This window comes from Corvus hawaiiensis, chromosome 1 (assembly GCF_020740725.1).
Source record: "Corvus hawaiiensis isolate bCorHaw1 chromosome 1, bCorHaw1.pri.cur, whole genome shotgun sequence".
Classification (NCBI taxonomy): Eukaryota; Metazoa; Chordata; class Aves; order Passeriformes; family Corvidae; genus Corvus; species Corvus hawaiiensis.
Genome location: NC_063213.1, coordinates 69663192 through 69689535, shown reverse-complemented (window position 1 = coordinate 69689535; position 26344 = coordinate 69663192). Strand labels below are relative to the sequence as shown.

Below are 26344 nucleotides of genomic sequence, written 5' to 3'. Positions count from 1 at the left end.
TACCAAGAGAAATTTGATGACAAATTTTAAAATTGCATAGAAGAGAAATCATCCTTCTATTCACTGTGTTCAGTTAGCAGACTATTCAGGAAAGAAGGAAATTGAGGTGAAAGCAGAAGTTGCAACTGTCAAACCAACATTACTGCTTTGGATCAATTGCAGAGCTTAGTGGGGTTAACTATTAGATGAAGAATGCCAGGCTGACCTGTATGTTGAGGATCCTGTACTTGACACTATCTGGCAGACACATGCCAGCTCCCACACGCATGGTAGCACTGTTTTAATAAGATGGCTGAGATTTTTCATACAAAGTATGTGAATGGTTGAGATTAATGCAAGTTCAGTTCAAGTTAAAAGAAAATGAATAGGTTTATTAAATTTTCATTAATACTAAAATTGAAGACTTCTGCTCAGATAAAGTCATTATTGGGAAAAGCACTAAAAATGTACCAATCTTTTTGTCCATTTCAAGATAACCTTTCCTTCTTAATCAGAATTAAGACATGTCTCTGTAAATTCAGATTGCATTTCTGGATCGGTTTATTTTCCCTATTCACTTAATGAAGGAATGTCATAACTGGCAACACTGACCTCTAGGCACATACAAATAAATGACAATTTCTTTCTTTGCCTAGTGCTTGTTGGCAAATCACCACTGAATGAGGCTGACACCTTTTTAACCAAGCAATTCTTATAAATTCAGCCATTTCTCTTCCTGCCTTCAGACCACACCTTCAGACCCATACACAAAGCAAAGCTTAACAGCAGAAGGACCAAACTAGACAAACCAACTAACCAAAGAAAGAAAGAAAAAAAAACCTCAGAAGTCAAATGTTATCAAAAGATTTCTGTAATGTTTGGGATTGCAGGAGAAGACCAAAACTGCACAATTGGCCCACCAGAGGTACCACATATGTATTTGCATTTGCTTTATTTAGCTGACAAATGTCCCAGACTCTCTGGACTGCAGGTTCAATAATGCTCTCCTTGAGATACCTCACAGTGTGGATGGACACAAAATTGCTGCATTCAAACTACAGTGAGCTCAGTGTGGCAATTCAGCATTTGGTCCTGAGTCTCCTCTTTACAGTAGGTGTGCTCAGCCCTTGCATCGGGAGCTGTCAGAGCATTGAACTCCTGTTCTGTCTCAATACCAGCTGATCCAGAATGGATGGAAAACAGGAATGTGCTGGTCCTGCATCAGTTCCACTAGTTCCACTGTCAGCTTTTTTTTGAGGAGAAACGATTGCGCTCAGCCTTTTTTTGCTTTTTTCCCCCCGCAAGGTCTTGGAAGGAAGCTGTTTATTCAGGTTGTCCAACACGGGGCAGTCTCAATACCCAGAGAGAAACCTTTCCCTTGACAGCAAGGCTGTCCTACCTCTCCAAACCCACAGCCGCCCGCATCCTTCTGTGTCCCACCTGTCTTTGCCATGAGACACCTTTCAGACAGCTGGAAGGGAGGAGCCCCCTGCTCCGGGCAGATGCACGTGTGGGCCAGCCCAAGGCACAAAGGAAGAGCAGATAAGGGTAGATGGATGGTTTAGGAGTTCACATACTGTGTTGCTGACCATCACAGGGAGAAATGAAAGACATGATTTGTGGGTTGCTATTGCCCTACCACATTGATCCACTACTGCTCTTCTATTAGTGCCAATTTAAAGCACCGTGGGGAATGCAACAGTTCACCAGAATGGGAAAGATCACGGTAAAGACCGTGAGACACTCATCATCGCCATCTTTTTCACAGAAGAATGGCAAAGGGATCGCCCTCATGTAAAGAAGCTGTATTAACTACACGCCTGACCTCCGGAGGAGGCTGGACTAGGTGGTTTACGGCAATCCTTTTGGTTATGTATTTCTGCAGCTGTCCCCAGGACTGTTATCAGTGACAGTGACTCTGTTGACAAGCAGAAACGCCTGCCTCCATCCTTCCTGAACAAAAAAAATCCCCACATCTCCAGCGCCAAATCTTCCATAGAGAAAGGCATTCCCAACACGCCTCAAAATCCCAGCTGCTTGATAACGCCGCCAGGTTTTCACGACTCATAGTGCGCAAAGCACTCAACCAGTAACCGAATCACTGCGCGGCACCGATCGGAGCGCCCAGAGAGCTCAGCCAAGGACAGAGGCACTGCGCGGCACCGATCGGAGCGCCCAGAGAGCTCAGCCAAGGACAGAGGCACTGCGCGGCACCGATCGGAGCGCCCAGAGAGCTCAGCTGGGGACAGTCACCGCGCGGCACCCGCGCCGCTTCGGGCCTGCCCAGCTGCCTCGTTCGCTCCGCCTCCCGCAGCCCCGGGACTGAGGCGCTTACTCCAGGACCGTGAATGCGCACCCCGGGGCCGTCCGGGGAGACGGCAGGACGGAGAGCGGCCGGGGCGCGGTAAGGCAGGAGCACCGGGAGTGGGGGCAGCGGGAGGGGGCCGCGCTGCCGCGCCGAAACCGAAAGCGACCCTGCCGAGCGAAGGCGCCGCTGCGGGTCCGAGTGGCGGTGCCCGGGGGCTGCCGGGCTGCGGGGCGAGATGGCCCGGCGGGGGTGCGGCGCTACATCCCCCCCATCCCGCCCCACCGAGGAGGGTCTCCTGGGCACGGGGGAGCGGTGCGTACGGGAGGAGGCGGGCGCGGCGGCAGGAAGCCGCCGGGAGGAGAAGGGTGACATGGCAAGTCAACCAACAAGGAACTAGGCCGGAGCAGCCCCGCGTTAGGGCTTCCCGGCGCCGCGGCTGCGGCGGGGCCGCGCTGGGGCTGAGCGGGAGCGCCCGGCAGCGGCTGCAGGCGCCCGTCTCTGACAGCCACGGCCCGACGCGGCGCCGCAGCCGAGACAGCCTGCCCCGATTCCGTGCGGAATGCACACCTTTGTGACCAGAACCGACTGTGACACCTTTGCACGGGTGCAGGCCACTGCACAGACCCTATCCTTTCCTCTTCCCACGCTGCCCCTGCTCGTGTGAAAACTTGTGTTGCATAACACCTTTGTTTCTCTTGTATCGGTTTCTCCTTCCCACGTGATCCTTTCTGTAACATGATGAAGATCTGACACAGGTATTTTCTTTGGTATTTCCAAAAGGAAAATAGAAAAAAAAATATCATTCCTTAGTGAAAAGATGCATCAGCTGAAAAACCGGAGCAGAAGGGAAAGGTTTAGATGAAGTGGGTTATGACAGTTACAGCAGCAGATCTGAGATGCCCTGACAGCTTTTGAAACATCATTCACACATGCAGTATTTTTGTCATCAGCTGTAAGCAACCCTTATATTTCTCATGTTACTCATTTGGGAATACCAGCTTTGGCTTCTCTTCTGTATTCCTTTCCGTTACTGACTGATAACACAGTGGCCACGATTTTTGGCACTTGTAAACGTGCTAATCTCCAATTAAAGTTTGTAGCACCTCTGAAGAACTTATGTGCTGTGAGCATCATTAGACTACAAAGGCTGCAAGAAATGTTTTTTCATATTACTGTGCTAATGTGCTCAGCACTCCTCCTTAACTGTGCAGGCCCCATCAGATCTGCATCAGATCAGTTACAAATCATTAGAACTGAGGAAAGCACTTTTGAACAGTGATTAGGGAATATGACCCAATGACCTAATGTCCAGGGTGTGACTGTTGTGAATTTATATGCCCTTTAGGAGTTAGAGGAGAGGACGTAACCATGGTGTTAAAAAGAAAAATGCCACAAACCCACTTATTGCACTTCTGTCCTTCTCTAAGGAACACCAGTCATACTGGTGGACAAAAATCCCTCTCTTTGAGAAACCAGTATTCCAAATTTTCATAGTACATGCTGGCACTTGGTAAACATGAACCCACCCTAATACAAATGTTCAGAGTAGTATATGAAAAAACCTGCTTTGTAATTAATCAAATATACAGATGAGGGCTACTTCACAGAACATAAATTAACCGCTAGAAGTATGCATAGCTTCTCTAAGGGTAGGCTAAATCAAACTACAAAATTTCTGCTCTCTTAACCACAGATACATAAAGTATGAACTGGTGTGTCCTAAGTACTGAGGATACACATAAATTACCCTGTATCAATAAGAAGCAGTAAGGTTGGAATGAACCTGAGTGTTTGAGCTTCCATCCTTGATTTTTTATCGTCTGACATTTCAAGGTATCCTAAGCCAATATCTCATGTTAAATAGTATACCAGAATAAGTGGTCTTTGCTTTAAAGCCTGGCTAGAGATTGTTTTCCTGTGATAGTCATTCTACAAAACAGAAACTTTGGGTTTGAAATTAGTCATTAGATCTTAGAGAGCTTCTATTCAGGGTACCTCATTACTTAATAAGAACAGCAAAAAAAGTAGGAGCATCCTACCATGCCCAAGGAGGAAGGTTCCCTCCCACCTCATAAGAAAATTCCATCTTCTTGAATGTTATCCAGCTCACTCCAGCAGATACAATGTGATTTTAGATAATTATGATGTTACTTCTTTTGAATTTCCAAGACTTCTGGTTATAGTGACTACATGCAGCTTGGTAGGAACAGGTAATTAACAATGTAAACAGGAACAAGGTTCTGTATTGTTGCAGCTTTGGGCAGAGCTGTTCTTTGCCAGGTTATATGGTATTGAATGCCAGTCCCAAGCTATCAGTGGTATTAATGCAACTTTAGAGATTCACCATTTAAAAATACACATCTACTTTGCATTCACAAGAAAAGCACATGGAAGTCTTATAACTACTACCTAGATGCATAATTGCTGTTAGCATGGAAAAATTAACATACATAAGTGACTTCAAACCAATTCTTGAAAGGGAGACCCGGACAAAGAAGCAAGATGTTAGTTTATGCCACTTTTGACTCTCATGACTGAATTAAGGCCCTTGTACATGTGATATCCACCCCATCTGCACAAAAGTGAGTAGTACCACCCCAAGAAATCCAGAGAACCATCACCAGAAACTTTCAGGGAGATGAAATCTCAGCTATGAAAGCAGCAATGGCACTGCTATGAGTCATTTGTTGCCTACTATTTGATAGGCTGTTAAGGAATTAAAACAAAAAACCGAAACCAACCCAAAACAAAAAACAAACCAAAAAAAAAACAAAGAAAAAAACCCAGCTACCACAACAAACATAACACAAGAAAAATTTCCTCTAATCATTTTTAGGTGTAGCAGGACTTACCTTCTTACTAAGTGAATACAGCCATATCTGCAGTCTAGTGCTCATAATGCAGGCTAGCACTGCAGCAAAACAAAGCCTGCATCCTTTTGAAGTCAGGAAAGCCAAAGCAGACAAGTCTGAAGAGGGGACACTGCTCTGGGTGTAGAGAGGTTGTTCCCTATCTGTACCACAGCAGCCCCTAGAGTCTCTATGTGTACTTTGAAGAGAAAGCTCTTGCTCTAACTCTTCTACAGGCACAATTTATTTATTTTTTAAAAATTAAATCTACTCTTCCCTGTTTTGACTTGTCAGTATTGAACTGATCAGACCATTTCCAGCTCAGCACTGAAACATCTCTCTTCCCTCAGATACCTACTTTCCACACACTAGCTCCTTAGTTCCCAGGCTTCCTAAAGAGGCTGTGGTAATGAGGCAGTCAAAATTAGGCTGCAGCTGGTGTTCACAACAACATTAAGCAATCTTTTCAATTAGAGATTTGATGATACAGCTGCACAGTAGTTTACAGGAGCTAGCAGTCATTTGTTGGTCTGGAAAAACTTGGGAGTCCCTTTGCTACACTATTTAGAGCTCTTAGTTACCCCAAGGAGCCAATCTGCTGTTGCTGATAGTGGCACTTAGAGGTGGTGCCTTTCTTCCAGCTCTGTCTGTGTCGTTGTTATCCAAGATGAGTGGAAAATGAACAGCCCTGCCAGTCTCTTGGACTTTGTCTTTTCTCAGCAAACTCTTTCTTTACCTGATGTAAGGTGCTTAAGTTAAAAACTTAGTGAGGGGGGAAAAAAAGCAGAGCTTGTTGGCTTGCAGCAGTGCTACCAAAGCAGCTTGCTGGCATGTGCTGAAGGCAAGGGCTGGCCTGGGAAACATATTAGGCAAGAGAATACCACAGCTTTATCAAAGGATTAACATAATTCTGGTCTCCGCTGGTGTTTACTTACCTATTACTTATCTATTATTTACTTATTTTGTAGGATCCCCCAAACTCTCTTTTTGTCTTGATGCATGTAGGAGTTACTACAAGCCTTCACAATGTCTTTGTTCCTCTTCTTTAACGGGCAGAAGAGAAGTTGCCATACATATTTTTTCCTAGTACTTGTCTCCTTGAGTTCATGTGCAAATAAGTTTCCCATAGAAGCTGAGTCCTTCATTTCACCCTCCAGAGGAACCTTTTATTTGGTTGTTTGGTTTAAGCTTTAAGCAAAACCTTTAGAGCTAGGTTTGCAAAGATGCCTAAAAGGTAGCTTTAGAATTGTATAAGAATCTGAGCACCTGACAGGCCCATGTTCAGGCAATTCAGAAAACAAGATACCTATCAGAAGCATTAGGCACTACCTGCCTTTGGGATTGTGGCTCTTGATTTTTCTGGGGTTTGGATTTTGCACATATGAAGTGTAGGAACAGTACTGATCTACTGCATATTGTATGGCTAAAAACTATTTATCAACAGCACTTTGAGATCCTCAGGTGAAGAAATGGTTTTACATCAACTGAATATAACTGTAGTGGGTTGACAGGATAAATCATTGTGATTCTGTGAGAACCACAGCGTTTTTGGTTTCCAACTGAGCATTCATAAGGGTCGTGAGAGTTTATGTTTCTGTCCCACTCCTTAAATGTATACTTATTTAGTGGAACAGCTAAATGCTTTTAATGACACTTCTTTTTCCTCCTTTATACTACAGGTCCAGAAGCACAAGGGCTACAAACATCAAATTGATTTTGTTTTAATTGCTAAGCCACAAAGACTGCAGCCATGTCTCTGGAAGATATCCACATGAACACCAAGGATTTGCTTGAACAAAAACAATTAGATGCTGGAGGATTTGGAACAATTTCTTTATGCTTTCACAAGAAACATGGATATGTAGTATTAAAAAAAGTGTATACAGGACCGCAGCGCACTGAGTAAGTTACAGATCTCAGTTCTGATTTTTATTTCAGTTAGTCTAAGTCCTCTAAATTCAACTAAGATAAACCTAAATAGAGTGTAATAACTTTGGGTCTTTGGATTCTGGAGATGTGTATGTGCGGGAAATAAGACAATGCTAACAGCTGTCCTGCAAATTTTACTTTTTTCCCCTTTTAAGACAACTTTTTTAGTTTTAACTCATTGTTCCAGTGGAGTTCCTGGTTTTTGTTACAGGGTGAGCACTATCATGAATTGTTAAGAATCAAAAGGATTCTTGCACACTTATGGAAATGCAGGAACTCAGTGGCCACACAGTATCTTCAAACTTGCAGATATGTTTTCAATGAAATTATCCAACTGTAGATGTCCACTAGGAACACACATAAACTATCAGCAGGACTCCAACACCATGTGTGTTAATACCAGGAATGTAACTCCCCCTCCCTTGAAAAAGAGCAGAGTGAGCCAAGCCCACTGATATGATTCAAAGATTGAATTAACTGTTGATTTCGGTGGATTCAGGTCACATTGCAGCTCTACTACCTGACAGCCATAACAATACTAAAACTCTCCCATGAGTCATCCACTAGAGAGAGACAAAATTCTGTGTTTTTTCTACTTTGGGTTATGATAAATAAATTAACTGAGTTTTTATTTTGCTGATGGAACACAAATTAAGATATTCTAGTAGTTTGTAGCCTGCAATGACCGTTTGAGATGACCACAGGTAAAATGGACAAGCCTGCCAAATGTATTTTTGGGTTTGTGTTTTCATCTTCTCACTACGCAGGCTCATAATTTTGTTATTTCTTAAAATATTGAACCGGAAGTCTTTATTAAATTTTTTAACTGAGCCTAATGCAAACAAAACAACCAGTTTCTTCTCTAGAAATGTGGATGAACACGGATGGAGAAAGCAATTTCCTTTTAAGTCAGAGGGTAGGAAAGCATTAGCAAGCAGTTTAGTTTCAAGATTTTCTTACATCCTTTTGTCTGATGACTAGAACAGGAACAATAATAAAAATACCACCCCTTCTATTCATTATGTAATGGATACTATTCTTTTTTAAGACCCTTAGTGAGCTCCCAGCTATGTACCTGTGATTATTGATGGGTTGTACTGAGGCCCAAGTAAAGAGGTAGGCTCTGAATTCATCCTAAACCAGTAATTGTTAGTAAATGCTGTAATCATTTAGTGTGTGTGTAGTTCCCTTGTAATAAATCCATTTTGAACAAGAAGCCTTTTGGAAACAAGAACTCTATAAGTTTCCTGTACAAGAAGTAGTGGAGTGGATCTTGATCCTCCTTGTTCCAAGGCTTTTTCCAAGCCCTGCCCAGATCTTACCCCAGTTTAAAGATTTGGGCATCCATAGGTACTGACAAGAAGAATGCTTATGCAATTTATGAAAAGCAGGCCTTAATCAGGTTGAGCAGTCAGTCTCTGTGTAAGGCATTTGAGCAGAATCTTAGAGAATATAACCTGGCGTGAACAAAGCTGTATCAATTCAAAATCAGCTGAAGGTATGGTTAATTTTGCAGGGGCTCTAGGAATGGTGACATTTTTTGGCCATGGTTTTCATCATTAATCAGTAGGATTTTCATCCCTTTGTTCTCTCTAGGCTGGCACCTAAATTCAGGGTAATTTCTGTTTCACAGGTACAACATTTCCCTTCTTGAAGAAGGCAGGATTATGCGCAGACTGCAGCATGACCGTGTAGTAAAACTTCTGGGTGTCATTTTGGAAGACGGAAACTACTCACTTGTGATGGAGTATGTGGACCGGGGGAACATGATGAAAGTGCTACAGAATGTGAGCAGTCAATTACTTCATCCCTTAGGGCTGATGAGCTGCTTGAAAGGGACAGGATGTTACTGCCAGAGAATGGAGTCTTTCTTTTTTTGCTTTTTGTATTAAAAAGCCAGTGGCAGCACTACCTTCTCTAGAGACAGCAGAAAATGACAGTGGCTTTCCTGTGCATCATAGAGGAGCAGACCAATTACAGATTAAAAAGTTATAGAAGTGTCTGTTGAGATATATGGAGAATTTGCTAAATATGTAGCAAATATTTGTAAATACGGAGTGACTCTAAAATTACTAATGCCAAAATTTTGATCCAAGAAGGACCTTAGAACCATAGAATATTCCTAGTTGGAAGGGACCTTGAAAGATCATCAAGTCCAACTTGCACAGTACAACCCCAAAAAACACAAGCACCCTCTGGGTGAAGAACCTCTTCCTAATATCCAACCTAAACATCGCCTAATCCAGCTTCATGCCATTCCAACAGGCCCTATCACTGACCACCAGAGAGAAGAGATCAGTGCCAGTCCCTCCACTTCCCATCATGAGGAAGCTGTAGACCATGATGAGGTCTTCCCTCAGTCTCCTCCAGGCTGAACAGACCAAGTGACCTCAGCCCCTCCTCATATGGCTTCCCCCCAGATTCTTCACCATCTTTGTGCCTTCCTTTGGACACTCTCTAATGGTTTTATATCCCTCTTAAATTGTGGCCAAAACTTCACACAGTATTCAAGGTGAGGCCACACCAGTATGGAGTAGAGTGGGACAATCACCTCCCTCAACCTGTTGGCGATGCAGGTTTTTCTTACCATAGCTTAAGCAGAGGTATTCTTGGGACTGAGGAGCTTTTTTTAAAGACTGAGTTTTAATTTGATTGTTGTAGTTGCATTTTTTAATAGATGGCACTTCTTGTTATTTCTTTTAGCTCTCACTACCTTTGTCAGTGAGAGGGCGTTTCGTGCTGGAGATCACAGAAGGAATGCTTTATCTGCATGAGCAAGGCTTTGTACACAAAGACCTAAAACCAGAAAACATCCTTGTGGACAAAGACTTCCACATTAAGGTACTTGTTAGAATGTGAATGGAGAAGGCTGGTGATTTGGGTTGAAGAACCCATTTCAGCCATGCTGGTTAGAGTTCCTAATGTGGTAGGACTGGTAGATTACTGCCTTTGTAGTTTAGCGAGCTAACACTAAGAGAGTGTTAGCCCTGGATCGCTGAATTGTGGTGGCCTATACAACCTCTGAGTCTGAGATTTGCACCGTACTCCCCCAGTTGTGGGAAAAAAAAAAAAAAAAGGCATTAAAAAAATATATTGTTGAGAATTAATGAGCTATAAATAACAACTAGAAAGATAAAACAAATGTTAATACAGAGTTTGAAACAAAATAGAACGTTTTATGGATAATGTCTTTTGTCCTTTATTGCTGTAATTTCTCCTCCTGCCTTCACCTCTTTCCTTCTTTTGCCTGTTATCTTTTCCTCTTTTGTATCCCTCTTTTCCCTTAGTCATCATTTTAAAATGACATCCAGGAGCTACAAAAAAAACTGCATCAGGACACTACTTCAAAGAATGGTTTATAAGCCTATTCCAAAGCCCTTCTATTAACTTTAGTGGGGTTTTGGATCAAGACACATAGATATAGAGGCTATTGCGGAATAAACCTGAGGGGAATTTGCAGCAGTCCTCATCAAATATCATGTCTCTGGTCAAGGTGAGTTGTTGAAATAATCACCCCATTACAGTTTGAAACTACAGAATAAATTTCTGTGAAGAGAGCTCTGTCATTTTCTACTTCTCACACATAAATTAGTGAGAAGTTCTTTCACAAAGTTAATATAGTGGCAAGTGAAGTATGAGCACCTTGCAGATAAGAATTATAAATTTATTTATTTTCCAAAAATAAAAACCCCATAATGATCTGCTTTAAATGTAAATTGTATGAGGGGTTGGGTTTTGGCTTGCTTATATGGACAGGACCAAACTAGGCTATCATCATATTTCTTGACAAACTGATCTGGAGCCCAGGATCAAATTTAGAATCAGATGAGACTTCCTTAAGCATCTTGATCAAAAGTATAACTTAAGGCAGCTGTTGTATGATCTGCTTGAATGTGTCTAACATTGATAATTAGAAAGGGAAATAGTTGTTCCAGGAAATTGTAAATGTAGAAAGATTTATGTCATATCCTTCTCTATCCCTAGACCTCCTCTCACTTGCAGACATGAAGCTGGACTCCTACTTCCTCAGCAGAAGGTCGCCTACATTTTCCTCTGAATATACAATCTCTAAATGTAGCCCAAGGCTTCAGAAATTCAAGAGGAGCAATAAGCTAGTTAGAGGCAATAAGAGAGAAAAGTGAGTTACAAGTGAGGCAAGATGTCACCTTACTTTTACCTGAAGTAATTGGGTTACACAACTCTGTTTGACAGCTGCCTGTGGCCAAGAGAGACAGGCCCATTTTCTTTCAGTTTTCCTCTCCTATTGACCTCCTGTTCCCTTGTGTTAGCACTGGTGCTAATCTGAACACTGTGCCTTGATTTAGGAAGCCAAACCAGCAGATTACCATTTACCTTGTTGGCAGTGCTACCCTTCTGTTGGGGAGCACTTGGTTCAGCAATCTGCTTGACTGCCTTGCACTGGGTCTTCCCAGGTAAGTGTCAGTGCTGGAACAAGAGGAGCAGAGGGAGCACATAAAAGGAGAAAGGAGGGAAGGATTACTTTCTTCACCAGCAACCATTAGTCTAGTTGCAAAACTGAACATTAAAGTTTCAGTAATGTCACATTGTCAAGCACACAGTACCCAGGTATCTCTGCTTTAACTTTTTCCGTGCTATTCTTTTCCATGCCTCCTTGGTATACATATCACATCATTTTAGATCCTCCTCTTCTCCTTTTCTGAAGTAAGATCTAAGGAGGTTGAGTTAAATGGAATCTAAATGGAAAGGGCAGTGAGGGAGGAGGCACATCTGCCTATCTCATAGATTCTTCTCATATGAATCTTCTGTTCTTCCATGAGTGCTGCCAGCAGACCACGAACATGATTGTCAATATGAGTGAAACCAAATTTCTTCTATCCTCGCATTGTGCAAGTATTCCACAATCAATAATAGAAGTTCAGCCTAATGGCTCGCAATTGGCAGTGATACCTTATTTAGGACAAAAACCAAACCAAACAAACAAAAACAAGAAAAAAAAAAATCAAATAGTTTGTTTCCGTTTCTTTAGTTGTATTTTTTCAATATTTAATTTTTAGATAAGTTATTAGATTACTATTAAGTCTTGATAAAATTGAGCACTGCATGCAATACTTCTTTATCTCCTCTTCATTAGAGCACTAGCTCTCATGTGTCTCATTTTTCAGATTGCAGATCTCGGAGTTGCCTCCTTTAAGAGCTGGAGCAGGCTGACCCAAGAAGAAACTCTCCGGCAGAAGCAAATCAAAAGCACTTGCCAGAACAATGCTGGGACTCTTTTCTATATGGCCCCGGAGCATTTACGCTGTGTTAACGCAAAACCAGTGGAGAAATCAGATGTTTACAGCTTTGGCATTGTGATCTGGGCAATTTTTGCTAACAAAGAGCCATACGAAAGTACGCTACTTCTCAAAGGATGCTATCAGAAAAATAAGTTACAAATATTAAGCAATTCACATTATAAAATTAAGATTAGTAGATTGAATCATCCGTGGCCTAGAATAGCACTGGTTTGGCACCTCATGGCCAGTGACAGGAATTAGTTGCATCATTCCTGAGTTCTAAGCATGGACAAGAACATCTGAAAGAAATGCAGCCACGAGCTGAATCTACTCACATCTACATGGTGTGGGCACAAACCAGACTTGGTGCCAGAAATTCGGCAAACCTCAGGTGGGCCAGGATGGAAACTTTGACAGACACTGTTTCCTGAGGTGGACTAGTTACACGTGGAAATGGGAATGATCCCGCAGTCAGTAACCGATTCTCAGCTGCGTGGTGCTGATTTCTCAACATGCACCAGTGGGCTTATGTAGAACAATAGGAGCCAACTGTGCAATTCCAGAGTAACACGTTTATAATTTTGATTGGATTTTTTGCTAATTAAGTGGCTAAATGTTGCCTGTGTGGCCATCTTTGTGTTCATATGTAGTGCAGAGCTGATGCACCTGAGATGCAGGTTCTAGAGAGCTACATCTGTCACCCTTACACTGCACATGTCTCACATACAAAAGTAAATCCATTCATCTTAAAATAATTCTCTAATCCATGGAAATCAGGGCAGTGGATTCAAATTCACTAGTATGAAAGATTTGTCACTGTAACCTGGACATCTTTGAAATCATATTTTACATATCCACAAACACACAGGGAGCCACTTCATTGTTTCTTTTACCTATGGAAAGGTATCAAAATCCACGAGCAGAACCTGATGGGAAATTTTATTTTTCAGATGGTATAAATGAAGCCCAGATTTGCTTTGGCATCATAAATGGAAACAGACCAGACTTAAAGGAGATCACTGATAAATGTCCAGTGGAAATTATTGACTTAATGAAGCAATGCTGGGATGAAGAGTCAGAGAAACGCCCAACCTTTGCAGGTAAGGCATTACTTTGGGATTCGTTTTTGTTTGTGTCCGTTGATACTTTATAATGCAGCAAAACAAACCTGAGTATTTTCCTCTTGAAATAAGGTGGGGGGTTTTTTGAAAACTGAAATAGCAATTCACATATTCTGTAAAGCGTGCTCTCTGTACTATGACCAAAAATGGGATCTGATCCAGCATTTACAGGTTTGAGAAATTCTAGTAAGACTTTATACCTGATAATTTCTCTTCAGCATAGTATAATCTTACTGCTGAAACCTACAGAAAAACTAACATCAAGTGATACAGTAGATCTTGACCATGACTGGATCCTATTCAAAATATTCTAGATTCAAAAGCTGTCCTAGTTATTCTTCCATAAGCAATTCAACTGACTTTGACTAGCTAATAATCTTTTCATATGGTCAGATGCCAAAACACTTCCAATCAGTAGAAGTCTTGGCTGAATGGTCTGGGAAGGAGACTAAGAGCATTCAGCAAATAAGTCAAAATTCTATATCTCGTTGTCTCTTCTTTCTGCCTCAATATAGAGTGCCAATAAAAAAAAAAACCCAAACCACCCCAACCCACAGAGAAGACCCCAACATATAACAGGAAACTGAGGTTTGTATTTAGACAGGGGCATCAACAGCTTCATATACAGCAGGCATGTACTTAAATACTCAGAGGAAATTTGTATACCAGAAGGAACCCACCTATTATCTCCATATTTAACATACATAATCTACTGCTAATAGATTAATCTTATGCTTGTATTGGGTCTTAGCTCCTGATTTTCCCATATGCAAGTCAAGATGCTCTCAGCTACAGATCATAGACAGAGATTTCACTCTAAAAAGCAATACAACAACAACAAATCCCTAGAAGTCATCCTGTTCTTGCTACTGCTTTAAGATTAAATGTACCATGTGAGTGAATTCCAAATGTATATATAACTTTCCTGTTTCTGACTTCATAGAAGTCTTTGTTCAATCTTTATCCATCAAGATCATTAACAGTACAAGTCACTTTTCTTTCCATTGAAAACCACTTTCATTTAGTTCTTTACTTTTTGCAGAAATCAGTGAAATATACAAGCCATTTTACTATGAAAATCTAGGAAAAAATATTGAAGAAGACCTGAAGAATTTAAAAGTGAGTAGCTTTCTAAGCATTTTAAGGTGTCAGTTCCCCACATTGCCTCTTCCCAACCCCAATTATGGTCAGATTCTGCCACTTCAAGACTGATCATGCTTGACTGACATGATTTCCTTCTGTGATAAAATGGCTGGATTTGTGAACAAGGGGAGAGCAGTGCATGTCATTTATCTCAACCTTAGGAAGGTTTTCAAGACTCTCTCCCAAAATACTCCTGTATCAAAGTTCAGACGTTACTGTCTGGATGAGCAGATGAAAACAGGTTGGATGGCAAGTCCCAGAGGAGAGCAGTTGACGGGTCCTACTTCACCTGCAGGCCAGGAGCAGCTGCAGTAGTGCAGGTGTCTGGGACCTTCCCTTCAGTGACCTGACAGAAGCGACAGAGCACACGTAAGGTGTGCAGGTGACACCAAACTAGAAGTACCAGTCAATACAGTCACAAGGACAAGGCTCGTAGCTGCAGGCTGGAGGAATGTGGCAGCAGAAACCTTGTGAAATTCAGAAAGGACAGGTGGAACATGTTGCACCTCGGATTAAATAACCTCTGGCTTCAGTGCCAACCAGGGCCTGCCCAGCCAGGGAGCAGCACTGCTGAGAAGAACCTCAGAGTGGTGGTGAGCAGTGACCTGGGCACCAGCCACAGCCTGCCTGGCACCAGCAGTGTCACAGGCACTAGATCTGCTCAGCACTTGTTAGTCCTGCCATAGGAGATGTGCCTGTTTAAGCCCAGACGTGCAATGGCTTTGAGGGACATAAACCAATAGCAACCTGCCCCTATGTGTGAGGAGTTTATTGAGAAGACAAAGCCAAGTTCTTCACAGCGGCGCATCGTGTGAGGACTAGAGAAAAAAGACAAATACAGAAATAAGAGAGACTCAAACTGGATGTAAGAGGGAAACAAAAAACCCCAAAACTTTTCCCTCTGTGGACAGCAGAGCAGTGGCACAAGTTACCTGAAGAGGTTGTCCAGTCACCTCATCAGAGGTTTTCAAACCCAACTGCACGAAGCTCTGAGCTACCAACTCTGATTTCATAAGCAACTGTGTTTTGAGCAGGAGGTGGCCTGAGGATTCCTCCAAGGTCTATTTCCACCTGAGTGACACACTGATTCTATGATGATACTTTGCAAAAGCTCCTCATATATCCATTAAGTCTCACTCATGAAATAAAATGTTATTCCTAGCAATTCAAAAGTGGCAGAATCTGATTTAAAGTAACTTTGTAAATTTTTGGTAATTTTTGCCCTGCCTTCAGGCAGTGTCTAAGGAGTCTCAGCCTGCTTGAGACCAGGAAGCTATAGCACAGCAATATCAACAGGTAAAAGTTAAATTCAGATAGTTTTCCTGAGCGTCCAAATTGGTTTCTCTTACTTTTCTGGCTGTAAGTTTAAAAATTATGATAAAAAGAATAATTTCCTGACTGAAAATAAGAACTTCTTGAACAACTGGGCTGATAATGGAACCTTTTTATCATAGCTTTTATGAATTTAATCACTTGACTATACAGACTTCACTCACAGACAATACAGACAGTATTTTTAACTAAGAAAAAAAAACAAAACAAACTTCCTTGTGAAACCATTCTTTCACAATTTTTTTTAAAGTGCTTCCTTCTCACCAAGTTTTCAATTGTGGAAATGAAATTTACTCATTTCATGTGATGTTTACAAAGCACCAGTAACTGTTCAAAAAAGCAACAGAGTTTTGCAAAATGAAATTGATGAAACAGATTTCTTGGACTGATTTGATCAAACTCCCAATGTGAACTGTATATATGTCCAATATATGATAGCAGTCCCAAATCAGGACCATGGCCAATTTTACTAGGTGCATTAGCTTTCTGCAGATGCACCTCTGAAACCATAGGGACAAAATGACTATTTAGAAAATGGGCTGTGAGTTTATTACTTTCTCAGGAAGGAAAGCACCCGTTACAATCAGGGCACAGACTGTGAGTAGTGGATCCAAGCTAAGTCACTTAAGTGAATTACTAGTACAGCTTCAGTAGCAACATGAGTTAGAGGATTTGGGCATAACCTCCCTGCCACCTCCCCAGCAATCATGGAAGCCTCCTAACTAAAAGGATCACAGAACAGTTGAGGTTGAAAGAGACCAGAAGTCATTTGGTCCAACCCTCCTGTTCAAACAATTCCATCACTCAAACTCTAAGGACCTATGGTTGTAATGTGTGCTAGAAATTCACCTTTTGCTTTTGGAAGGAAGTTGATTTTTTGGTAAGAGATAGATAGGAATTGTTGATTTTTAATCTATGAAAGTACTTCTTGGGTTTAATTAATTAAAAAAAACCCACACAAACTCTACTTTTGGAAATTATGAGTAAGCAGCACTTCAGATGAAGTTAAGAAATAATTTTTCCAGGTTAAAAAAAAAAATTACTTTCAGCAAAGCCTAGTAATGGGAACATCAAAAGAGTAGAACAGGAATAGACTTTGCCTTCACTCTGGTGAAGTGAGGATGAGGGTTATAGAAAGGAAATTGGACTGCTTCTTTTTGAAAATTTCCTCTAAACTCCTCGTTCCTACTATCTTCGTAAAAGTCAATGTGTCTATACCTGAATGTTCATTATTTCTCACCTCTTCTTCCCTGTTGATGAATGAACTTACTAAATATAGATGCACAGAACAGGATGCATGTTTGCTACCTTTACCTCAGCAGCATCCCCTCACTGCGATTGGTTGCCAAAAGTCTGGCTATTAAATAGAAGTCAGACAATCCAGAGCCACTCTGGATTCAGCTCAAACTCATGGAAGCAAGGCTATTGTTTGGCCAACCCAGAGTATTATATACTGCGGTTGCATTGCAGTCCTCCCTCCCTTCATTGAAGAAAAGATTTTGCCCACCTGTAGCAAAGCAATGGGTATTTTCTATCAGGCTGTGCTCTCCTCAAGAGTATGGGATTTTTTCCCAGAGACACAGAATCTGTTCATCTAGGTTACTTCACAGTGAAGCTGTGCTGTTTCCTATTCTACAGGTTTCCTATTCTACTCCCTTTGGTTAAGCTTTTGCCTATAATTTGATCATTTGTTCCTTCCCACATGCAGAAAATGTGGCCTGAGTCAAATGAACTTCTGAATAGGATGGAATCCCTTCAAATAGATGCTGTACCAGAAGATACCAGCACTGGTCAAGTAGGTAAGCCACTAGCACGTAATTATTCTGTGTATTTTGCCAAAGATAAAATTGTGTACAAAGCAAGTAACCTTACCATTAAGGGTTACTAAGAGACTCAATTATTCAGCATCTCAGAAAGAATTGTAATCACTGAGATGTTGTTTGCTCCCAGAAGTCACACTTACTATTTCAAATTTTCTATCATCTACAGTTCAAACCCATCTCCTTTTACACTCTTCTGCTTTCCTCTTCCATGCCAAAAATTTTGTTTAACATTAAGCTTTTCAATGGTCACTTTGATAATTACTTTTCATACTTGATCTTTCCTCTCATCTTTTTAATCATGCCAACTGCTTGGTTTGCAGGCTTTAATTTCATTAAGACATTTCTTTCCCCTCTCCATCCTTTCTTATGAATGATCTGAATATGACCAGGATACATAATTGTAAAGTATTCCTTTGTTTATGACCTCGCTCTCTAAGGAATCTGAGGAACACTAGTAGATAGTTTTTTCTCTCCTTTCCCTCATACTTCCATCAAATCTTAGATGAGTTGCATGTTTTGTGATTTTATAGAGCTGGCTCTCTAAAACGTGATGATAGAGTTTTGTAGTAGTGTATCTGGAATTTTCTTACAAAGTTTCTTAATGTCAAGGGACACAGGATCTTATTTGCAACACTGATTTACAAGAAATAATAAAAAAACCCAGTAGAAATAAACTGCTGCCAAGTTAAATCACATCACTTGAAAGACACGATTAAATTAATAATGTTGAACTGTAACATGCAACTAATAAATCTTCCCCAAAGCTAGGTTTGCCACAACTGTTCCTCAGTAGAACTGATGGACTTAGGGCAACCTCTCTGCTGTATTTTTAAGTGAGTGTAGTTGCATTTCCTGAGCAGAAAGAATCCTGTATGACTGCTGCAGATTGCAGAAGCTCTCATGTTTTAAGTACAAAAGACTTTGTTGTGAATCTCCACTGCAGAAAGATGCCATCTTGACAGCCTGTCAGACGCAGGGCTTTTTTCCTCTAGTCAATGGGCATTACTCAGACAGCGGCAGTGAAAGGCATCCCACAGGATCTGTTCATACATCTCAAGCTTGCCCTGGAGAACAGATGCCATACAGTTTATGCTAATACTGAATTACTAAGAGCTGTCACTTTGGATGGGGTTATTTCTGTATCAGCCATTCCTCCCACTCCCTCTCTAGCAGTGGTAGCAAAACAAGCAGAGCAAGTCAGACTGAAGGTGTACTAATATACAGCCATCCAAAGGAACTTGTTTTGGTCCTGCCTAATGTGGGCTGAAGTAATGTAATTTGTGGGGGAAAAACCCCTCAGTTCACAGGCATTATCTGAGCTAAATAGAAGTACATACATACACTTTATTCCAGTTTTACGGTGCTCTATAAGTGTCCCTTGCTTCAAGCAATGTACGATATTTTCTAGAAAAGTGTGACACTTTCAGAACCTTAGGAAAGCATGTGTAGTCCTACCTTTAAAAATATTAGTACAAGTAGTAACAAGCAGATTTTTATGTTTCTTGTTTAGCCTTGTAATGCTACAGCATCATACATATTATAACTCCATCTAGTTCAATACTGAAGTAGAGCTTCCTTTGATACTGAGCATTAGTTTGAAAAACGTAGATGACACAGACTATTTTATCTGGTAGACATTGCTTGCAAAATCGCGTTCTTTGGGACCAGAGTATTCATCACTAAATACTCATACAGGATACTTTACATCATCATTTTTAAATATTATTTTAATGACAAATTATTTTTGCTGTACGAAGTTACACCTATTATTACAGTGGTGTTATTTTCCATCCTGTTACACTTCAGTTTTGCACTGATTAAAGTCCAGTTAATGCCAGTGGAGACACACCAGTAAATCAGACCCTGCAAGTGCTTTCAGGAATGTTTGTTTCAATGGTTGAAAACTTGGTATCAATATAAGCAGAGTATGCAGTGAATTCTTACACTACTTGAGTGAGATTTTGACACTGATAGCTTAAGCAAACCTGTACTTCCTAGATAAAAATCTGTTCTACTTGTCAGTAAAGCCGTATTTTATTTTATAGAATGTCTTACGCTGGAAGTAATGTTTTATTTAAACCTTTTAGTATACCATAACAATAAAGCAGGTTAATAGATTTTAGTATCATTGCAACAAGTTAAATACTTGCATTTGAAATGTTTTCAAACATTTAATGTTCCTCCCTTCAGATCAGCCTAATTCTCTACATAGCTCTCAAGGTCCCATGACCAGCCAGGTTAATGAAGCCCTGTTTGCTGCCTCCCCTGAGAATCAGCCTGTTGAGAGCTGTGAGACCTCATTTGGACCTGCTGATAATCTGGAAAAAAAACTTCAGCATGAATACAACTACCACGCATTTGGGAGCCGGATGGATAAAGCAGTTACATCTGTTGCATACAGCCCTGAAATGATAGAGGAGGAAAGGAGACGGAGAGTTTCCTGCGATCCGTTTGCAAAGCCATCTCCTACTTCTCAACGGAGTGAACTGTATCCAAGAGCTGAAAAAACAGCATCAAACACTAATCCATATTTCTGGGCAAGCATTGATCCAAATTTCTGGCCACGGGCAGCTGCAACAACACCAAAACGGGGAAATGTAGATGTTTTTTATGGGCCATACCCCAACAGTCTTCCAACAGGAAACCCAGAGGATGCCTATGGATTGGGTTCAGCCAGTAACTTTAGCCTAAGTAAACCTCCTGTGCCAGAATCTGGACAAAACCTGCAGTCACCGACCAACGTAAATTGGTATTCAAAGAATTCAGACACAGATACAGGTGAGATTCCTCTTTCCCCAACACCTATCTTTCTGAAAACACACTTTTCCACTATTCAGTGAAGTGGTCAGGAGAGTTTTGTAGCTCATGGAACAACCTGCTTTTTGCAGGTCTCTACAGGCTGATCTGTAATATAGCAAGGATGAATTTATTTCATTAAGTTCTCTTTGTTTACTCAAAGTTAAAACACTCTAGCTTAGACTTCACTATGCTGCTTTCACTGATGTCAGGCTGTCAATTTCAAATGAACCATTTCTAAAGCATCAGTGTAAGAGAACAGCATGAGACCGAACACGTGACTCTTCAGCTACCAGCCAAGGAAGAGCAGACAGCAAGTACTGCTAAAGCAGCTCCCAAAACCAGGAGCTGCTACCAGTCGTTCTAGGAAAGCTGAGGAGAACATTGACTCTCAAAACCATAACATTCATACCATAGGTTCTGCTCGTGCAGAAACAACATTTGCAGCATTTCAGAAAACAGATAGGTATTTTGTAACTTGATTTGCAGCAAGCTGAGAGACTCCTGAACAGAGGGCGCCAGCAAGGAGCTAAGGCTCATAACTGGTGTCTCCAGAGAGCTCTGCCTGGTGCTGGGGAGAGCTGTTGGTGTTTGCTGGTAAGCCATGGAGTAGAAAGGTATAGAGAATACCTTCTAGGTATTCTCTAGGAAGAGAATATTGGGCATTGACAAAACATAAATAAGTGGTAACTAGAGACCTACAAGATAGAACTTTGAGGAACTAGAGATGGCATGAGATGTCTGCTCCTACTCTTGGATATTTTTAGCATGGTGTTATTTTCCAGGTCATCTCACAAGAAAATCAAAGATCCCTGGCTTTTTACAGGCAGAACGCCAGAATAGTGTTATTCTGTTAAATTATTTATGCAGAGGCTGTGATTAGTTGTTTATGTGAGTTTATTTACTGAAATGAATCCGAGGGCTGTCATGTCAGAAGGCAGGCATTAGAATTGGCAACATCACTCCTAAAGGAAAACCTTCTGTTCGAAAAAAATAAAGAAAGCAGTTATTATAGGAAGGCTGTGTGAAGCAGTGTAGCAGATACCAGACTGAGGTACACAAGAGCTGCATTTCAGCTCCTCACTGACTTGTTGGGTGACTGTAACCCAGCTGCTCTTGCTGCCCCAGTATGAGTTGCTCATCTGTGAGCATTCAAAAACTCACACTTGGGAGTTTGGAATTTGCCAGTTTGAATACTTGATACAAAGCAGCTCAGTCTGTAACTGCAGTGTGCTGTGATTCCACACTGCCAGATATTCCTACACCCACATGAAAGTCCATTGTCCTCACTGAGATCCAAAGATGGTTAAGGCTATTAGTAACTGAGCAAAACCACAATAAGATCATTGCTTAAACTAGAGTTACTCAAGGAGACACAACCCTGCTAATTAAAAAGCTTCTCATCTCTGTACTTAAGAGCACTGTATACTCACACTGTTACAAATATTAAGGACAATGTTAAGGACATCTACTTTTCTATTTATATAATGCTTTTGACATTTCTTGGGGTTTTTTCCTCTTTGTACAGGTAATAGGGATTCCACTTCTTTCACAAGGGGAACATTTGCATACTATCCTAGTGCACCCAGAGTAAGCCCAGGTAAGTGCTGTGGCCTTCATCTGCCCTGGTAGCCAACAGGCTATGCATTGCATCCTGGCCAGTAAAGCAAAAAACTTCAGGAACTTGAAATAATTTACGTTATTGCTTAATACCTCTAACCACAGCTGAAGTTTTCAGTACCAGAATGTAAAACTAATTCTCTAGCAGGACCTAAACACACCATTAAACGTGTATTTGATAAATCAAGGACAACATATTCTTTTATGTAAGAACTTCTAAAATATGAGAGCATTGCAAGATCTCCTGTACACCTGAACTAGTCACTTCCTTAGATTAAACTTCAAGTTGCTGTCACTCTGCCCAGCTCTTGAACACACACACACATTTGGGACACTTTGTCCTATCTTGCTTTAGATTTTAATACAAATTTATAGCTGCAGGCTTCATGGGCTTTCATTGGGGCACAGGTCTCTACAGTTCTACTGGCTTGAACCCCTAAAATCATGTAATGTCCTTCAGGAGCTGTTAATATATGCTCCTTTCAAGTTGTGTTGCTTGGGGCACTCGAATTCTTTAATTACCCTTTCAAAGGCTTGTCCAGTTTCTAAGTGGTCTACACTGCAAAGAAAACTTGAAAGAGCAGGTTTCTGTCTTTTTGACTCTGCATCCCTTAAATGATGACCCAAACCTGACAAGCTGCAAAGTGTAAAGGCTTGGGAAAGGAGACTCATAAGCATAGTAAGTTTTACTGTTAATACTGTAATATTGACAAAGTATTTGTATACATTTTCGTATCTTATGCTAAATTCATTTTGTTACCAGATAACATAGCAAACATGAGGCTTCTTTATATTTTTAACTACAAATAAGAACATATTTCCTGAGTCCTCTGGCTCTTAAAAAAAAAAAAAAAAAAAAAGGATACAGGAATCAAAATGTTATGAGTAGAAGTTAAAATGTTATGAGACATGATAAAATGCATTCCTTTTTTACGACTTCAACAATCTAATCGTGCATACTTAAAATATTTCTGACTTGCAGTCTCAGGTTAGCATATATTAAGTGCACTTAGATTTTCACACTTCACATTGCAATTGAGTGTTTAACAAGGATGTTTGTACATCTAATCATGATTTCAGGTGATTAAATACAGAGCTTGGTGTATCATTTTAAGTATCTGTACTTCAATTTTAGACCCAGGTTATGAGATTCACCATTTAAACTAGGTTTAGAATGTTTAGTGGATGATTATCCAAGCAGAGTTCAGAAAACACTGTCCAGAGAACAGAAAACTGACATGACCTAACATGAATAGTGACTTAGTTTCACACTACATGTGGAAATCAAACAGTAAGAAAAAGATCAAATTATGTGTTTAACTAATCATATCTTAGGAGCAACATGAAATGATTTGCTGTAGTCTCACAGAACTTAGAAGTCATAACTGTAAACCCGAACTTACAGCTATGAAAAGTAAAGCTGAGAGGAAGAAGTGAGGCTTTAAGATAAAACGAAAAGAGCATTCGAGTCAAGGCTGACCTCCTGAAGCTGTTAGGCAGCAGAAAGCAAGACTGCTACTATGCATTCCCAAGGCACAGAGAACATTATTCACAGTCTAGTAACTGTCAGCTTGGTTGTGGCACTCTGTCATAAAATAGACTGGGCTTTCACTAAAGTACATTTGTGTCACACTGCATAGTGAAAATACTCTCAGCACAGTTGCCAGTAAATGGGTATTTCTACATCCAGTGCAATGAATATCACTTCCCTTACTAGTAGAACTGCTTCCTCCTTATGCTACTTCTTGAGATTTGAACCTTATGCTGATATTTGTAAATTTGTGTTAAAGTTCCTTATACAGAAGATTCAATCAAGTACAACATAAGTAACAGCTCTGGAATTCAAATTGGATCCTACAATCACATGAAGATTGATGAGCACAATCAGCATGTCAGCACTTGTCCTGTTGCTATGGAAGCAATTTATACACAGTATGAAGCAAGGGGTATATTTGGTAAGAGAAATATCTCCCTAGTTTTCATGTATTCACCCCATATAATTATCTGAGAATCATTTGGTTTGGAACGTATGAAACACTCAAACTGGTAGAAGCAAGGTCAGAATTGGAGAGCCTCACCTGACTTCTAGTTTAAATTACAGAATATCCTGAGCTGGAAGGGACCCATGCAGATCATAGAGTCCAGTGCCTGACATGACACAGGGAAAACTAAAAGTTAAACCATATATTCAAGAGCCACAACAACTTCATTCCAGTAGAAGTTGGAAGATTTTGAAATGTAATTTATTTTCATTGGTCAATACTGAATTAAACTATCCTTGTGTATTCCTCAGTAAATAAATCGTTTGTGTCTCAGAATATAAAACATGTACAACTCTTTAGGAACTCTAGGAAGGGTTTTTTCAATCTTGCAGGTTTAAGTAACAACTTATGATAGCTTCAGATCAAAGAGCAAGTCCAGCAACTGATCTGTGAATACACATGTTCTGACTGGACATTTCTTGCCCGCCATCACTGGGTTATGCTGCCTCCATGAAATCCACTTCTGATTGCATCACTAAGATTCTGTCTCCATATATTACCAATAAATAGTTGGGGGAGGACAGGAGAGAGAGTGAAAGGAGCAGAAAAACTGTTGAATTATGCCATTTTCTTACACTCTTCTTCTTTTTGCAGACAATACTACTGTCCTGACACAAAAACATTTGAATCTAGTGAGAGAAAATCTGGCTAAGCAGTGGAAGCACTGTGCTCGGAAACTGGGCTTTGGTGATCCCGAGATTGATGAAATTGATCATGACTATGAACGAGATGGACTAAAAGAGAAAGTTTACCAAATGCTGCTCAAGTGGGTAATGAGGGAAGGCTCCAAAGGTGCTACAGTTGGAAAACTTGCCAAGGCCCTCTTTGGCTGCCAAAGACTGGATCTCCTTACTAGTTTGATGCAAATCCAAGAAGAATAAGTTTACTGAGAACAGACCTTCCGGAGTTCTCCTTTTTGCACAAACTTTTGGAACATATTTTTTCCACCAACCAGTTCTCAGTGGTTGAGAACTCCAATAAATCAAAAATATTTGGTCTTCCAAAGGATAAAAAAAAAAAAAAAGCATCTTCCTTCCGAACATAACGATTGTCCAAAGATGACAACAATAAAATGCAAGACAAATGTCAATTGAAGGAGAATGTATTACACAAAATTTCTACATTATAATCTTTAAACATGTTGGTACTCTTCTTCAGTTCTGAACAAATAAGTAATAATATGTGAAGATTGACCTACTCCTTGAAAAACTTGTATAGAAACCAAAATCAACTCTTACGTTTTGCCGGAAGTGCCAATACTTATCATGCCAGTATTGTGTGACTGGTATAAGTCAACAATATTTTCAAATCTTTTTATAATTTTTATTAAATATAGATGTCTAAAATTATGCAGAACAGCAGCATAAATAAAAGCAAAACCTATTTCTGGCTTTAAAAGTCTACAATTGATATTTTATAGGTTAATGTTGCATTATATTTTTACATTGTTTGGTAGAAAAGATTTTACAAGGTAAGAGTCTCATCTGCTTTATGAAATAGTGAAAAAATAAGTTCAATCAGTATGCAATCCAAAGTAAAAACTCAGGAATACAAGAGTTTTGGGAAGGGAAAGGTGCCTTATTACGTCTTGACGGAAGACCCATTCTCCTACTCGCTCTGGGGGCTCAGAGTGTCACTACTTTCTGAATCCCTCAGGCTGCATTTATATTAGTAGATTAAATGTGCCTGGGAATGTTATTGGGTGCTGAGGTTAAACTGACATGCTGCAGCCTGCTGCCAGGAAAACAAATTCTTTAAACCTCAAGAATGTTGTGCAAAGACTATTTCACAGTGCTCAGGTTGTTTTTGGGGAACATTGAAACAGCTCTGTAGTGTAGGTGATGGTATCCCAGTGCCTGGAAACGTTCCTTCTCACTCTGACTTCCTAATATTGACATAATCTCAGTGTGTAGTATCTGTGAAAGAAGAATTACTGGAAGTCCTTTGCCCAAAGAATAATTATGCCAAACTTATTCCATCAGATATTTCAAGCAGATGTTTTGGAGCAGGTAATAGTTTATGCTGTACATAAAGCACTAGGTGTTGATTAATGTTCATAACTATTCATTTTAATTGTCAAAAAAAGCTAATTACTTAGTGGAAGTGTAGTTAGAATGGATTTCTGCTCCTTGATACAGCACCCA

At 40.5% G+C, this 26344-nt stretch overlaps 1 protein-coding gene and 1 long non-coding RNA gene across 4 annotated transcripts in view; one reads left to right on the top strand and one right to left on the bottom strand.

The window, feature by feature from the left end:
• The window catches only part of LOC125328941, a 77603-nt gene that overhangs the window by 47470 nt on the left and 3789 nt on the right, over positions 1-26344 (bottom strand). The gene's annotated exons all lie outside the window — the stretch shown is intronic.
• RIPK1 (receptor interacting serine/threonine kinase 1) lies at positions 1843-25583 on the top strand. 3 transcript variants are annotated; one of them, XM_048310177.1, is made up of 12 exons: positions 1843-2383; positions 6816-7038; positions 8699-8852; positions 9769-9906; positions 12210-12438; positions 13274-13423; positions 14487-14563; positions 17628-17718; positions 19933-20520; positions 22067-22138; positions 23949-24113; positions 24795-25583. In XM_048310177.1, exons 2-12 carry the CDS (start codon positions 6887-6889, stop codon positions 25079-25081), a joined length of 2103 nt encoding a protein of 700 aa, XP_048166134.1. In that variant the 5' UTR covers positions 1843-2383; positions 6816-6886; the 3' UTR covers positions 25082-25583. The 3 variants fall into 3 exon arrangements, with proteins under 3 accessions (XP_048166134.1, XP_048166145.1, XP_048166156.1); XM_048310188.1 differs by lacking the exon at positions 1843-2383 and adding an exon at positions 4101-4120; XM_048310199.1 differs by lacking the exons at positions 1843-2383; positions 6816-7038; positions 8699-8852 and adding an exon at positions 10353-10558 and having other exon boundaries at positions 9818-9906.

Excerpts from the sequence above, each read along its gene's own strand:
- RIPK1 (XM_048310177.1), top strand. The coding sequence starts at position 6,887 with ATGTCTCTGGAAGATATCCACATGAACACCAAGGATTTGCTTGAACAA. Across the intron at positions 14,564-17,627 it reads AAGACCTGAAGAATTTAAAA|AAAATGTGGCCTGAGTCAAA; the intron begins GTGAGTAGCTTT and ends TCCCACATGCAG. Across the intron at positions 22,139-23,948 it reads TGCACCCAGAGTAAGCCCAG|TTCCTTATACAGAAGATTCA; the intron begins GTAAGTGCTGTG and ends TTTGTGTTAAAG.